The sequence below is a fragment of the Malaclemys terrapin genome, chromosome 4 (assembly GCF_027887155.1).
Source record: "Malaclemys terrapin pileata isolate rMalTer1 chromosome 4, rMalTer1.hap1, whole genome shotgun sequence".
Classification (NCBI taxonomy): Eukaryota; Metazoa; Chordata; order Testudines; family Emydidae; genus Malaclemys; species Malaclemys terrapin.
The window spans coordinates 124,562,809-124,579,718 of NC_071508.1; the positions used below are offsets into that span (position 1 = coordinate 124,562,809).

A 16,910-nucleotide genomic window follows, 5' to 3' on the forward strand; every position below is an offset into this window, starting at 1 on the left:
AGGAAGATTTTTGTGCCCTTGAATTGTGATGAGTTCCCTAGGAGAATTGAAAGGGATGTCCTGATGGCATATCAGATAGCTCAAAAGGTAGACCATGTTTGAAGCAGATGGATCTTGGCTCTAGAGCAGTGGTTCCCAAACTTTAACAATCGGTGAACCCCTTTCACCAAAATGTCAAGTCTCGCAAAACCCCTCCTAAAAATGAATGTTTCCAGGGATTTTCTCCTTTACCTGAGTATAAATTATAAAAGCAGTGATCTTGGAAATATAAAATTTGTTTTTATAACATGCTTATTACACTCTATTTATTATTAATTATTATTTATCATTACAGTATTTATTACATTATGAAAACGGCAACACTCTTCCAAGATCTCATTTTCGTAGCTTGTATCACTTTGAATAAGCCTGTTATAAGACAAGGTTCCTATGTTTCATCGAGTATCAGGTGTGAAACAGCATGAAGGTATTTAAGAAGCCAACTCAAAGAGTTCCTCCTACACAAGCATTCAGGTCTTGAGCAGTTCAGGCAAACAATGCACGTTACAACAAAGCTTAAGCTTGTTCGTCATAATAATTTTAAAAACAATACTAGCTGCCTATTTAATTTAAAAAAACAGCAAAAAATATCCACTTCCCTTTCCATTTCTTATAAGGACTCTTGCAGTTTAAATCTCCTCAGTGTGATAGATATGCTTACTTTGATCTGCTTAGAACAAAATGCTTCCAGGGGCTCTGGGCTGCTGGCCCCGTGCTGCCCGGAATCCCTAGGGACAGCTCTGTCTGCCATTGGGGAATTTTCCCCCAAGAACCCCCTGTAACATTTCACAAACCCCCAGGGGTTCACGAACCCCAGTTTGGGAACCACTGTTCTAGAGGAAGGGGACAGTGCTCTGTGCACCAATCTAGTATATCAGGCCCTATGTGGTGGTATGGTGAATTTGAGGTGGTATCTTTTTTTTTTTTTTTTTTTCTGGTCATTGCTCTATAGCTGAAAAATGGCAGCCCAAAATGAAGGTGAAGTAGAGCATGATAAATTCCACTATTTCCAATCACACGTAATTCAGAGATGAGAACCTCCATGGCATATACTCTGCCAGGATAACAGATGGAAGAAAGTTTATACCCAAAGGCTTTAAAAATGTTAAAATTAAACAACAACAACACCCCGCAGAGCTATACTGAGAAGTGTAAGTGATTCAGGACATAGAGAGTTGTCTAAAGGCATGTCTACATTGCATGCCACTGGCAGTGGGATGTAGGGTACATGTAGCTACTGCTGAGTGCAAAGCAGGCTGTGTCCACACTGAGTTTTGTAACTACAGTGAAAGGCTGTAGTTACAGGTAGTGAAAGGCTCTGGCAGCAGGAAGCTGCTGGGGTCTTTCCCTGCCACAGGGAATTGCATGTCAGGGATCAGGGCATAGGTGGTCTGGGCAGGTGGTCACAGCTGGGCTGGAGTCCACACAGTCAGTGAGCAAGGGTCAAGGAATCGTTAGAGCTGGGTTCAATAAGCAAGAGTCAGGGTCAAAATCAGGCCAGGGTCGGAGACTGAAAATCAGAGTTAGTACCTGGCTGGAATTGGGAAGTAGGAATTGGGATCAGGCTGGCATCAGAGGCTGGAGATCAGGAGAGGTCTGGAATCACAGCAGGCCCAAAGTCTGTGCTGTTGCTCAGACTGTGCCCTTTCTGGGGCACCCTCCAGGGCTAAATAGGGTGGTTGGCCAATCAGAGGGCCACAAGATATTGTCACTCTGGCTCCCTTGGGTAGTACTTCTTATGGGCCCAACTCTCCGCAGTGTTCCCTGGCTGGGGCTCTGGCACAGTGGGAATGTCAGCTCTCTCAGGCTCTTCGGACCTGGGTTCTAGTCCCTGCATCCTTATGCTGCCAGAGTTTTTCCCTTATGCTTCCCCCTGCTACTGGGGCCTTCCCTTATCACAGGGAGTTGCCAGAGCCTTTCCCTGTGTCAGGGAATGGCTCTGGCAGCTCCCTGTGGCGGTGAAAGGCTGTGCGAGCAGAAAGCTGGTGGAGATGGCTTCTGTGCCAACCGCTCTCTCAACCCCCAGCAAAAGAGGGAAGGAAGGTGTTTGTCAGGGGTATTCCAGGAGTGGTGCCTAAGCAGGATAGGTTGTTGTGGTGGTGAAGCAGAGCTCTCTTATACCTGATTCTCCATTGGCATAAGACCCCTGAGGAACCTTATGTCTGTGGTTTAAATTAAAGCTACTCCCCTACAGCTTTAGTTTATGCAGGGGCTTGGTGGTCAAGGATTCTGAAACTGCAACTGCCTCCCTGCAGCCCTCCCTCTCCACCATGTCTGAACTCCACTTGAAGATAGTGGAGAATCAAGCCCTCCCTTTCCATTAACTCTGAGGCTGCAGTTCCCTGCTGTCAATGTTAATGAACTCCGGAGGAGGTAGAGTTTCCAATCTAGACTGATGCCATCCATCCTACTTGTTACTCATAAATACAGCACTAATAGGGCCAGTGAGAAGCCATGAACAATTAAGCTCCTGAAGATTAGTTATCAAAGTGTGGGTGGGACGTGGTACATTTTCCTCTCTGAAGTGGAAATACTGCATCCTCAGTGAGACATATCTGAGTCCATTAGTGAAGCAGGTGGTAAAGAACCTGGGGCATTCCAGTATGGTGAACGTACTTTGTCATTTCCTAGCATTCAGTCCTGGTCGCCACCATTTTTTACTCATCAAGGTGCAGTTACAGGCCCGTGAAGGAATTGTTTTGAATAGATGTAGAACAAGGCATACTCCCCTAGAAGTAGATATGGCAGTGGTTCTTAAACTTTTGTACCGATGAGCCCTTTCACATAGCAAGCCTCTGAGTGCGACCCCTCCTTATAAATTAAAAACACTTTTAAATATATTTAACACCATTATAAATGCTGGAGGCAAAGCGGGGTTTGGGGTGGAGGCTGACAGCTCGCAACCCCCCATGTAATAACCTCGCAACCCCCTGAGGGGTCCCGACCCCCAGTTTGAGAACCCCTGAGATATAGGGATGAACACATTCAGGTGGCCTCAGTGTACTTGCTCTTACGTTCCTAGTAAACTTTTTTTTTCCTGAAGTTATTTTTGTACATTGCTCCCTTATATCCAGTCTATTAACACAGATGCTATTTATGCCCGTGCATCACAAGTGAATTACTTACTCTTTTACTGCTTAGAGAAGATAGTGTTGTCTGATGTTTAGATCAGAGGACTTGGAGTCAGGAGACTCAAGGTCTAGGGTAAAATTTTCAAAGCACTAAAGCGACGTAGGGCTAGATTGTCAAAAGTATTTGGGAGCCTAAAGATGCTGATAGATGCCTAATGGGATTTTCAAAAGCACCTTAGGGGCCTAACTCCTGTTGATTTCAGTCAGCATAAGTTCCTACGCCATCTCTGCAAATTTCTGCTCTCCAAATTGCCCAGGTGAGTGATTGTTCTTGATGTATACTGTTCAAGATACTTTCATTGTCATTATGGTGATAAGGGAGGGCAAGTAGAATTTGTCTGAGCTGGCAAATATTTATGACAATATTGCAAGACTGACTTTGACTTTGACTTTTATCCTTTACAAAAATGAATTTAAGAGTCCCCTGTGCATCTGATCAAAGGGTCTCTTGTGACCTTTAAAACATGTTCTCCAAAACGTCTACTTACTAAATTTTACTTACTGGTAATTTTATTGGCTTGATTAAAAAATATTATGAACAGTACTTTTGTTTGATTTGCTGTTTTCTGCTGTTTACTCCAGGTTGGCGTCAAGTACCTGTTTTTCTAATCAAGCAGAAAGGTACAGTAACCCCTCACTTCCCCCCCCCCCAAAGTGTGCTAGATGTATTAACAAAGGATCAAATCCTGTGCCTTTTTACATGGGTACAAAGATCTCATGTTTTCCAGCGATGGTCCTGGACCAAAAAGCCCAGATCCAAACCTCCTTGAACTTTGGAAAAATTCATACTGGATCAGGGATGAAATCCAGGGCCCCATAAAGTCAGTGACAAAACTCCCATTGATTTTATGGATCCTGGATTTCACACCTTTGTAGCTCATTCCCATGGCTCATTATATGTGTGGTTTTCCCATTATGCTGGTGAATAAAATGTATAGCCCTGGAAAGGGTTTTCATCTGTATGCATTTAACTAAGGCTATATCTACACTACCTCCGTATCGATGACTGTCTATCGATGCACCAGGGGTCGAAGACCCACCAAACTGACCGCAGATCACTCTCCAATCAACCCCAGTACTCCATCCCGGACAAGAAGAGTAAGGTCAGTCGATGGGAGAGTGTGTCCCATCGACCCAGCGCTGTGTAGACACCGCAGTAAGTCGACATAAGCTACGTCAACTCCAGCTACATTACTCACGTAGCTGGAGTTGAGTAACGTAGGTCAACTTACCGCAGTAGTATAGACATAGCGTAAGTCAGTCATCCATAATTGTGGAGAACACCTACGGGTGATGTCCCATCATGCAAATAGACCACTGTCCTTCTACGGGGACATCACATGGGCTGCATTCATTTTTGGAAATTGTAAAAAGGTTGTGCTGCTTAATTCATTAATGATTGGAAAGTGCTTTGAAATCTTTGGCTGGGAGGTGCTAGAGAGGAGTAAATGAATGAGCTTTATGGGAGCTTGCATCCAAATGTGGAAGTTCTCCAGGAAGCTGATTCTGCATTCCTGAAATCAGTGAGAGTTTTGCCATTGACTTCAGTGATAGCAGGATTGGGCTTCAAATGCTGAAGACTCAATGGCAAAAACATTCCTGACACTACGTAGAGAATCAGGAAAAATTTAAACTAACTATTGAGGTCAGAATCAAGCCACAGCACTTCAGCACTTGCTTAACTTAAATCATGTGAATAATCCTGCTGAAGTCATGCAAGTTAAGCCTGTGATTACATGGTTTTCTGGATCAGGACCTTTCCTAGAGCACTCAGAAGGACTCAGAAGGCCCGTGTTCTATTCCTAGCTCTGCCACTACCCTGCTCGGTGATCTTGGCAAGTCACTTTACCTCCTTATGCCTCAGTTTCCCTATCTGTAAAATGAGGATAATGATCCTGGCCTCCTTTGTGGTCTACTAATGAAAAGTGCTTTATAAGAGCCATGAGTTGCTATTATCACCATCTTCTTGTATTCATAACTGAATTTGTCTTTATCTGTTACTAGAAATAATAGTATCTTCTTTACCTTCTCCAATTTTCAGCTTTGGGAAATATTTTTCACCTACTATGGAATTCATTCCTCTTTTTTCCTTCATTTCAGCATGATGATCCCTGGTAATGCTGCCGGTGTGGCTAAGCAATTTCTCCGTTGCATTTTCCATCAGCTGGCTCCCAATGGTATATTTCCACAGCTGTTCCAGAGCAATATCAAAGGTAATGTGCAATGTCTGAGTGCATTTCTTCCACCATCTATCATCTCAAGCATTCCAACACTTATTAAAAAGATGTGGTTCTGATTTCCAGATGGAAGTTTTTTACGGACCCTGGCTACATCTCTTATGGACTTCAGTGAGCTGAGCTCCGTAGCTGCACTGAGCCAACTATTAGAGGTATGTTCACAATAAGGCTGACTGTATTAGGTACTACCAAGTATATCTTTCCGTCCTCCTCTTGATCCTACGCCATTAAAGGCAATGAGAATTTTTGCATTGACTTACATGGAAGCAGAATCAAGCCATAATATCCTCCACCATTTTCAGTCAGAGTTTTGCTCCGACTTCTCCTGCCAGCTATTGGGTTCTCCCTTCTTCATGCTGCAGGCCATTTCATTCTCCTGCACTGTCTCCATTTCTGTTCATGGTTCTTGTCATAGTTCTGTTGCTGTCTGTAAAACCGTTTCTCCTCTGTATCTAATGGCAATTCCCTCTCTGCAATCCTCCTCTGTGGAATCCCTCGAGGTTAAAGTCTAGTCCCTCTGCTTATACCTTTCTGCTTCTCCTCCCAACTTAGCTTGTCGCTACCTCAAGTCTCACTTCTACACTGATAGTCACCCTAACATATCTTTCAGCACTAACAGGAACCTGGGGAGTGCTTCTTTTTCTTCCAGTAGTAGCCCTATAAGCAAAGCTTTTGATGATACTTTAGCAGTGCTTACATCTTTTCAGCTCACCCACTAGAGACTAAAACAATTGCAGTCTGATCAACACTTGCAGAAGTCTAGCATTCCTTCCATATAGGAAAATGATAGGTATGTACAAGACAATTCGTCACACATGGTTTGCTAGGCCAGAGAAGTGCTGGTGGCTGGTTCTTAATGGATGCGTCTTTCAGTTGCCCAAAGCGGATTCTGAAAATATATGCTGCTCTAATTTTTTCCTTACCACTATCACTGTTGATAGACTGCCTCATACTTCATCAGCGGTAGATTCTGTAGAGAAGCAATGTACTTTAAATTATTTGTGGGAGAAGATGGAAATTGCACTGTTATTCTGACCTTGGCTATTGTAAGTGTGTTTTAAAATATTGTTTGGATGGTAATTTTCTGATGTTTAATTTGTTTTCAAATTCTGCATTTTGTTTTCTAGGGTTTAAACAACAAAAAGAACTTGCCAGCAGGGGGCGCAATGCTACGTTGTTTGGAAAACATTGCTACATTTATGGAAGCTTTGCCAATGGATTCTCCTAGTAACCTCTGGACCACTATTAGTAACCAGTTTCAGACTTTCTTTACCAAACTGCCTTGTGTTTTGCCACTTAAGGTATGATGTATGTAATGAAGTTTTTTATTTATAAGGGTAATTTGTAAGTGATCAACCAAAACATCTGACACAAGGGCTATGCTACTATTGGCTAAGGCATGTCGCAAACTGTTTGAAAGTTGTATACAAACAGAGCATAATTTGTAATATTTTGTTGTAAATTACTTAACATTTCCAGTAGATCAGATTCACTAAAGTGCCTGATCTGTCCCTCTGTCTATACCCTCCATTTAGTAGCCACCATAACTATGGCTGGGGTGGGAATATTTTTCTCCTTCTCACCTTCCATGTCCTCTCTTTGTCAGATTAGGACAATAAATTAGATAATCAACATTCTTGGCAATAAAAAGTTCATTCACTGTTACCTCCTTAAGAAGAATTAAATCCCATAGGAAGAAAGGCTACCTCTAAATAATTCCTTAATATTAATAAATATATAATAGCCAGTCAGGCAGAGAGACCTTCAGATGGCAGAAGTTGAACACATCCTGCTTGACTGACCAGGTTATAATCCCATCAGAGGAACCTAATCAGGATATAGTTGTAGAGGCTGAGTTCAGCAGCTCTGGGTTCTGAGCTGTGAACACTCATGGGGCCTGCACAGATGCCCTATTTTCCAGTAAACAAAGTTCCAAAGGCCTCATTCAGAGTCCACTGAAGTCAGTGCGACTCTCTCCATTGACTTCCATAGGTTTTGTATCAGCGTTTAAGGGCCAGATTCTGATACATTTACTCATACTGAATAACAAGTTGCTCCACGAGCGGTCCCATTGAAAAACATCACTCGGGCAGTAAGACACCATTCAATATATCTTCCGTTGTTGTAGCCATGTTGGTTCCAAGATATTAGAGAAACACGGTGGGTGAGATAATATCTTGTATTGGACCAATTTCTGTTGGTGAGAGAGGCAAGCTTTTGAGCTACACAGAGCTGAAGAAGAGCGGAGAGAGACACTGGGGCCCAGACCAGCTACAGAAACATAGGACACTGGGTTCCTGTTAATCTGCCAGGAACATGTTCCCATATGAACCAAATTCTGTTGGACTAGAAAAGTTGGGCATTTTCTGTTCTGCAGAGGGTAACGTCAGCATCCTTGACAGCAATTTGGAGTGAACACAGCAAGCCAAGCCTTACTGAGATTTCCTTCTCCGTAGGCTTTACTGCTGGAGGGGACAATGCAGTCTATGATATTTATATTGGCAGCATCCTGTTAAAGATAATTTAGAAGTGATGGGTTTTTGACTTCACCTATTGCATGTTGACATCTGTCACCATTAAAAACAAGAGGGGTGCAGAGGAAGACACTAACTTTTATCTTTCCACAGTGTTCTTTAGATTCCAGTTTAAGAATAATGATTTGCCTGTTGAAGATACCTACCACTAGTGCCACCCGGGTAAGTTCCAGAAATACACAACTCTTCTCCAACAGAGTTCTCCATCCTTCACTGTGTTACACATTTGTTCCTTATCCCTTAGCTAGAGAAGTATTATATGTGAGCATGAAAATTTACAGTCTGGTATTCTATAGTGAATGACAGGAGCTTTGGAATCTAGGTTACATGAATGTGTGTGCGCGAATGTATAGCTTCCTAAAGGTTTGATGTTTTTCTAAAACAACTGTAATGATCAACTTCCCCAGAGTCTGATCCTGCAGTCCACTTACTAGTGCAATTCCTGTTGAGGTCAATGGGAGTTTAGTTTTTGTAAGCACTACCAGTAAGCACTGGTATCAAGTAAGCACTGGATTAAAGCACTACCAGTAAGCACTGGATTAAATTCTGTTTTCTATTCCTTCTAATTTGTTTTATAAACATGAAGACATATGTCAGAACAACCTTTTGTCTGAAATGGGGTATACCACAGCAACTTATCCTCTGAGTTAAAAATAAAGGTTCTGTTCCATTAGAGCTTTTCAGAACTTGAATGTCATTTATTTTGCTGAATGATTCAGTTATTGATTTCCCTAAAATCATATTTCATTGCAGAGTCTTCTTGAGCCATTTTCAAAATTATTAAGCTTTGTCATTCAGAATGCTGTCTTCACTCTGGCCTACCTGGTAGAACTTTGTGGCTTATGCTACCGAGCCTTCACTAAGGTAACAATGAGCTGATATTTTCCCTTAGGAACAACTGAAAACAGGGAAGAAAAATTATTAGCCCCTTAAGTGGGGAACGCATAGGTAAAAGCTGAAATCAGTGTCAAGTCTCAGTCATGTCATCAGTTTAAATATAGCTTGACTAATCAGTAGTTTGGTTGATGCAGTGCCTATTGATAATATTGACTTTCATATTTCTGGTACAGGCACAAATAAAGGGAACTTCCTGTAGAGGTTGTGAATACAGGATCACCAAGATACACCTTTTATGCCTTTGAAAATTCACTCCTGTATAGTTCATGTCTGGGATTTGGGCATGATTTAAAAATATGTGAGAAAATATAAATCCTGTCAAACATCCCCTAGGATGTGTGTTCAACCACACATCTCTGGCAGTCAAAAATTAAAAATATTTTGCAAATTTCCTGTGGTTGGTAGCATGTCTTGACAGTAAAGTTCATAGGGAAGCAATGTGGACTGATAGTTAGAGCAGAGGACTGGGAGTCAAGAGACCTGGGGTGCATTCCCAACTCTACCCCTGTGTGATCTTGTATGAATCACTCAACCTTTCTGTGCTTCAGTTACTACACATGTAAGAAGGAGATGATAGGTGCCAATCTTTGAAAACTCTTTGAGATACTTGGATGAAAGTCATTCTATATGTACAAATAATAATATTATATTATTAGCCAAATGCATTTTTATATCAGTTATTGACAAGAGGATACACAATACACAAACAGCAGAAAACAGACAAAACTTTTAGCAGAGATCCATAAAGTCCATCAACTCAGTTGTTAAAGTAATAAACACAAGCCTTATCCAGCCTTAAAGTAGACTATTTCCCAATGTAGTTGTTGTCATAACAATTAATATCAGGGAGAGCATTTCTTTCATAAGTAACTATATGCTTTACCAATTCAATATTACACAAATACATCAGGGATCACATTACCCTTCATCAGAGTACAGCTACCTGTTGAAAGGGGATGCGGCATCCATTATAAAGGTAACATCAATGCCACTCAACAGTTTAATGACAAGAATATAATTAAATAATTTTATCAGCTGAAGTGACAGGGGAACTTCAGATAGATGGAATTTGTCAGACACCCAGGTAAACTCTTGCAAAAAGTTACTATCTCTAACGACAAGTGGACAGTACCTTGGTTTTATGTGTCATGTAAAAGATAGGACGGGGTGCGACTTACCACTGCGGTGCCTCTGCTGGCTGTCATGGCGATTAGCTCTGCTAGCCAGTGCAGCCTATTCTGCTGGTGTCTCGCTGCCATCACGTCTGCTCCAGGACCCATGTCACTCCCGGAACCCCGACATCCTCTTCATGACACAGCCCCCTGGCTGTGCCACACTCTGTGCTCCCCCCCCCTTCTGGGGGAATGTACTGCAGTCCGACGGTCCAGCCACTTCCTCAGTGACTTGTGGGGGTGAGAGGGGGACCCGGGCCCACTTACTACTCCAGATCTCGGCCCAGAGACCCTATAGATGGCAGCCGCGCTCTGCGTCCCCTCCAACCTCTCAGCCTACTTCCCTGGACCACTTCTCTGCAGCCCCAGCACCATCTCCGCCCTTATCTCAGGGCCTCAGCATGCCAGCAGTCAGCCGGGAGCTGGCTCTCACTCCCCTGGTCCTGCCCAGCACTGCTCTGTCCAAGGTGCTAGCTTTTCTCCTCCTGCAAGGTAGGAGCCTCAAGTTCCAGGGAGCAACTGAACCTGCCCTTCCCAGCAGCTATTCTTATATGGACATCTCCTATTGGCTGCCTTTCACACAGCCTCCCTACGGCTCCTTTAACCCTTTATAGGCCAGTATGGGACGGACGCCCCATCACACTCGCTTTTCCAATCTTTACAATGGAGACAATAATACTTCCCTACCACACAGAGGTGTTCCGAGGCTGAATTCAGATACTATAATGTATAGATAGCATAAATTCCTACCATTTCTTAAAATGAGAAACTATCTGAAAATTTTTGTCTGAAAATAATACTTGGCACTGTCAATATAGCACACCTGAATCATTTTGTGTTTGGGCTGTGATAAAAGAATTTATCTAGAGCTACCAAAGCAAATCTTGGAGTGTATGAAATATCCAGGTCCCCTCACATACACATTATTGCTACCTCAACTTCAGTTATTTCAATAAAGTTCTCTTTCTGGTGTGGATCTTGGTTAGCATTTTTCCCTTATGTTTCTCAGTCACATATTCTAAGAATATATTGACATATTTCATTACAAACAGGAAGCTTGGATTATATCTCTTGGTGAAAATTCCTGCTTGAATTTGTTAATGCAAACTGGTGACCCAGAATGGGATCGTTAGCAAATGTTTCTCTGCAATTTATATCCAGAAAATGCTTCATTTAGTAGAACTTCACACTACATTATCCTTGTTATTGCTGAATCTTTACTACATGTTTTCATTAGAATTAGCAAATTTATGACTGCCCTTAGGAGAAACTTACCAGTTCAGCTCTCTGTGTTTCTTATATTGGAAATCCCTGTATCTAAAGGACTAATTTCTCTGACAGAATACCATACAGAACTGCATGCTGGACAGAATACAATTTGTGAATCCTTAAACTACTCAGATGCACTTGTCCATGTCACAACTTAGTTTTGTCTGCTGTAACCAACCATAGCAACAATAGCACACTCAATCTATGTGTATGCTATGGGGTATGCAGTGTTGTTGTAGCTGTATTGGTCCCAGGATATTACAGAGAGAGAAGATGGGGGGTGAGGTAATATCTTTTATTGGACCAACTTCTGTTGGTGAGATGGACAAGCTTTTGAGCTACACAGAGCTCTTCTTCAGGTCAGAGAAAGGTACTCTGAGCATAAAAGCTTTTATCTCAAATGAACTCACAGGAAAAATGATAAAAGACAAAAACAACCTATCTCCTGTGGTGAACACTTTTCATGAAACGATCGCTCTGTATCTGACCGATCAGTCCTCATTTTCAAAGGAAACCTGCATAACACTTAAAAGATGAGCCTGGGAGCTTCAATTCATAACTCGACTAGACACTAAAAATCATGGACTAAACAGAGACACTGGATTTATGGTTTATTACAACAATCTGTAATCCACCAACTCTGCCTTTTTTGTGCAATGACGGCAGCATTGTTAGTGAGCCACTCTACCTTGAATGGTCACTTAGAACATGTGCTAACTACCTATGCTAAACAATCTGTTCCACCTTCTGTTTAGCTGTGATGCTCAGAGTACTTTTCCTAGACCCGAAGAAGAGGTCTTTGTAGCTAAAGAACTTGTCTTTCCCACCAACAGAAGTTGGTCCAATAAAAAATATTACTTCACTTACCTTGTCTCTCTTATGCCATGAACTGGTATTTATCCCTTTCCAAGGAGCAATGCATTCCCCCACAGCACGCATTTTAGAGGTCAAAGTTGTAGAAGTGGTCAGCATTTTTTATCCATCATTTTCCTAATCCTCTGTGGGAGAAATATCTCAATTTCTCTTGGCTTTGTTTCCTGGGACTCACATCAATCTCATATTTCTTATCTGAGTTAATTTTCCTGTCAATGCCTATGGTATTCTCATGTGAATAGCTTTGCCTCTGAGGATTGTAATCTCAGTATCTTCAATTTCCCTCTCAGTCTCTTCAAGTCTTAAGTGGATGCTTTGTGGATTTCTTATCTCTTGCAGCCACTGAAGTTTGAACCCCAACTTAGCCTTTTATGAACATTTATAGGACTCATATTAAGTAAATGTGGCATTGAATTGGACATGACATCATCTTGCTATTGAAACTTTAGGAACAAATTATAATGTGCCAGATCCTCAACTGTTGTAATTTGGTGTAACTCCATTGAAGTAACAGAAAAATCAAGTTTGCTTTCATGGCTTGTTTTGTGGGTTATGGACTATTGGACTATTCTACTCAGGAACTGAATAAATTCTGGGGACTTTTTTTTTTTTTTTTTGGAGTGAGGCTCATTAGAATTAATGATTAGGTAGACCTCAAAAGTTTCCACACCTATGACTCTCCAAGGTCACCCTGTCCACACATACCACTGGCAGGGTTTATATAAGGCTTGCTAAGCAGCCTTTCCTTATATAGGTCCACTGCATTTTGTTGAGGGAGTGAGCTTTGATAGAACAAAGTTGAACAAGGCTGAATTCCAATCTCATTTATACCAGTTTTACACTTATGTAACTGCATTGGGCTTTATTCTCTTTTACACTACGGCCCCTTCACACCACTTGGCAGTGTGTACATTATTTGTGTAATGTATACCAACAGAGTGGTGTAAAGGGCCTTCATGAGAAAGATAATCTGGCCCATGGACTTCAGTGGAGTGACTCCTGACGTACACTGGAGTAAATGAGAGCAGAGTCAGGCCCATTCAGTTTTTCATTCAGATAGCTAAGAACTGTAGCTCTTTAGTCTAGAGTATCAGTAAATCAGTCAGCATACATTTATTTTGCACTGCTGCGCTCACTTTCTAATATTGGGTATGGGCAGAGGAGTTTCTTTCAGAAATATATCTTCAAAGGATGGAAGTTCTCCAGAGTTTATTTGCCTTGTTTGTGTACGCATGCCTGCTTGGTGGGGTGTGGTGTCCTCCTCTAGTGGTACCTAGCCCATCTAAAGATCGATGAGTCTGCTACAACCTTGGCTAAGAGCCAGGTGGCTTTTAGCTCATGCAGTAGAGGCTCATACACTAAGTGTCAGAGCTCCCAGGTTCAATTCCAACAACAGGTCTGTTGGTGTTACATTTGCACATCATCCACAGATCTCAAAGTGCTTTATAAACATGGAGAACTAGCGCACGAGATAAAAATCTGCACTGAGTAAAGGTAGCGCTTTGTTGTATTGTCCTTAGAATAGTTTGGGAGGGAGATTGTGATTCACAGAGACTGTGGTTCCCCCACTGCTCTAGGGAGGGAGTAAACTGTACCAGGTCTATATCCAGAGCAGCATACGCTGCCTGAAGTGCCCTTTGAGAAGCAAGATGGGTGACGTCTTTTATTGGACCGACTTTTGGTGGTGAAAGAGAGAAGCTTTCGAGCCACACAAAACTCTTCTTCAGGTCTGGGAAAGGTACTCTGGGTGTCACAGCTAAATACAAGATTGAACAGATAGTTAGCGTAAGTGGTTAGCGCATATTCTGAGGGACCATTTAAGGTGAAGTGGCCTGTAAATACCCCTGCACTCAGGGCTGGCTCCAGGGTTTTTGCCGCCCCAAGCAGCAAAAAAAAAAAAAAAATTCTTCGGCAGCAATTTGGCGGCAGGTCCTTCGGTCTGAGAGGGAGTGAGGGACCCGCTGCGGAATTGCTGCCGAAGAGCCAGATGTGACGCCCCTCTCTGTTGGCCGCCCCAAGCACATGCTTGCTGAGCTGGTGCCTGGAGCCGGCCCTACCTGCAGTCATAGGACAAAAAGGGGGGATAGTGGGCTACAGTTTGTTGTAATAAGCCATAAATCCAGTGTCTCTATTCAGTCCATGATTGTTAGTGTCTAGCACAGTACTCTTTGTCTGTCTATTTATTGTAGGGTTTTATGCTGCTGCTCATTACTTGTAGTATCTGAATGTCTAGCACATAAAATCCGTAGCAGTAGCAAATTTCCTGGTCCAGTTATGGAGTCTCTTGTTCTGCTCCCTTTTCAGGGTAAAAACTCTGCTTGGGGTATTGTTTGTTTGTTGATGATAGTTGATTTGTTTGCTACAGTTTTCCTTTCCTTTCCTTTCCTTTCCTTTCCTTTCCTTTCCTTTCCTTTTTAAATTATTTTTATTAGTAATAATGGTTTGGGGGTGAGGCCACTTCTGCAAAGACTAAGGTAACAATGCATAGAGCTGGTCAGAACATTTTCAGTGAAATTTCATATGATCAAAATATGCTGTTTTGTCAAAGCCAAAATGTTTTGACTTCAACAAGAAAGTTTTCTGGGGTTAAGAGAAAAAGGCTGTTGTGCTCTGTAGCCTGATGGTTAGGGCACTGGTGTGGGAATCTTCCTGATTCAGAGTGCTCTGAGATGGTAAACTCTCCTTTGAATCAGGCAGACCAGGGAGGTGAACGCGGGTCTCCTGTATCCCAGGCTGGCGCCCTACCCACCAGGACAGACAAACACCTCAGACGTTTTGACACCTCTTCCCAAATAAAAAACAGACATTCCGATATAATGGCATTATTCACTGAAACGTTCAAAAGGTTTTGGATTTGCTCCAATAAGGAATGAAAACAGATTTTGAAATCTTGAAAGTTGCTTGTCATCCACTGGCCAGCTCTACTGTTGTGAGTGTCATTCTTGCTATACCAGAAAGACTTGTTCGAAGAGGAAGAGTTATGCAGCCTGCAGTGTTTGGGGGGGGGCAGAGCCAAGACTCTTCCCAGTCCCCAGCTCGTTCAGCTGATTTCCCTCGCAGTTGCACTTACTACCTTGCGTAGCTGCTGGTTAATGAAACCTCACAAGACTTACGTGTGGTAGAAGCAAGTATTAATTTTACCCATTTACAGATGCCATAGAGAGATTAAAGCCCTGACTCAGTGAACACTTATGCACATGCTAAATTTTACTAACATGAGCAGTCCTATGGACTTCAGTGGGGTTACTCTTGTACATAAATTAATCATTTGTGTAAGGATTAGTCTACACTACTGTGCTATATCGGCGCAACTGCATCGATGCAGCTGCGCCACTGTAGCGCTAGTGTTGGACGGTGCTTAGGTCGATGTAACTTGCGTCGTTCAGAGGGGGTGGCTTTTTCACACCTCCTGCATGACGTAAATTACATTGACTTAATCGGTAGTGTAGATGAGCCCCAAATGTTTGCAGGATCAAGGATTCAGTGACACCAAGAACTGATGAATCAGTGGTGGAGCTAGGAATAGGATTCCCTCATTCAAATTGCACAGTAGTGATCAAAACCCCTTGAATTGCTAGTTTCAATAACAATTTACAAATTGGTTCCACATAGCCTATCTCCTAAAGTCAGAAACTATCAGATTGAGATTTGTAATATCTTCGGCTAATCTCATGCTCTGTCCCATCTCCAGAACTCGTGTTCTTGGTTTACAGTTTCTAATCTCCATCTCCTAATCTTCCCTCGTGTGCTTTAAAATGGGTTTCTGTTGCACTAGCTGTACCTAAGAGGGTTTTACTGCGGAAGTGGAAAAGTACTGCTTGGCTGATGAAGTCAGTATAGATGTCTGAGCTGGCTTAACAGAGACACTCATTTTGTGGGGAAAACAACAGAAGAATTCATGATCAAATTTGGAGGTTTTATGATAGGCTTAATGAAAGAATTATGCTACATGAGTCTAGTGCTAATTTTGTTCTGATTCAGACCTAGCTACTGACCTCCATATTCTTTTTTTACTTTATAAGGTAGATCTAACCATGTAGCTTTATATGTGTCTAGATATATAATTTAATCTAGCCTTACTTTACATATAAAATATACAAACACACATACAGGTCCTGATGCAAAATCCACTGAAGACAATAGAAATATTTCCATTGACTTCAGTGGCCTTGGATCAGGCCCATAGTATTGTACAAATGAATGGTGCATTATTTGAATGCTTTCTGGGAGGCAAGGACAAAGGTACATACCTCCATCTTTCTTTTCTCTTAGCTCATTTTTTTTTTAAAGTTCTCAATTAAAAACAAATGGAAAACAAATTGAGGCTGTGGGGAGCATTGTGGTGCAGTATTTGGTATCAATGAACTTTAGGTGAATTTCTAGACATCTTCACTTATTTTATTTTTTCTTCCGTTTAGGAAAGGGATAAGTTCTACTTGTCCCGCAGCGTCATCTTAGAATTACTGCAGGCACTGAAGTTAAAGTCACCCTTACCAGATACGAACCTGCTGCTGTTGGTACAGGTACAGTAGATATGCCTTTAAAACTATTTCATGCTATCCACATATTGTGAGTGCTCACACCTCAGTTCAGCAAAGCACAGAAGTAGTGATTCAGTTCTTCACCATTCCAAATAAAAGCTAAGTATGTGACGTTAAACATGTGCTTGTCCGAATCGGGGCCTTCAAAACTAAAGATGACATCTGAAAACATGGATGCCTAAATTTGGACACCTACATTCATATTTATGCCCCTAAA

At 42.0% G+C, this 16,910-nt stretch overlaps 1 protein-coding gene across 12 annotated transcripts in view; it reads left to right on the forward strand.

Annotated features, from left to right (window-relative positions):
• The window catches only part of UNC79 (unc-79 homolog, NALCN channel complex subunit), a 157,695-nt gene that overhangs the window by 108,653 nt on the left and 32,132 nt on the right, over positions 1–16,910 (forward strand). For all 12 annotated transcript variants that reach the window (XM_054026851.1, XM_054026849.1, XM_054026850.1 and 9 more), the window contains 7 exons: positions 3,753–3,791; positions 5,271–5,383; positions 5,474–5,559; positions 6,535–6,708; positions 8,035–8,103; positions 8,695–8,805; positions 16,571–16,675. In XM_054026851.1, the coding sequence (XP_053882826.1) occupies positions 3,753–3,791; positions 5,271–5,383; positions 5,474–5,559; positions 6,535–6,708; positions 8,035–8,103; positions 8,695–8,805; positions 16,571–16,675 (697 nt within the window). The remainder of the gene's footprint in view (positions 1–3,752; positions 3,792–5,270; positions 5,384–5,473; positions 5,560–6,534; positions 6,709–8,034; positions 8,104–8,694; positions 8,806–16,570; positions 16,676–16,910) is intronic.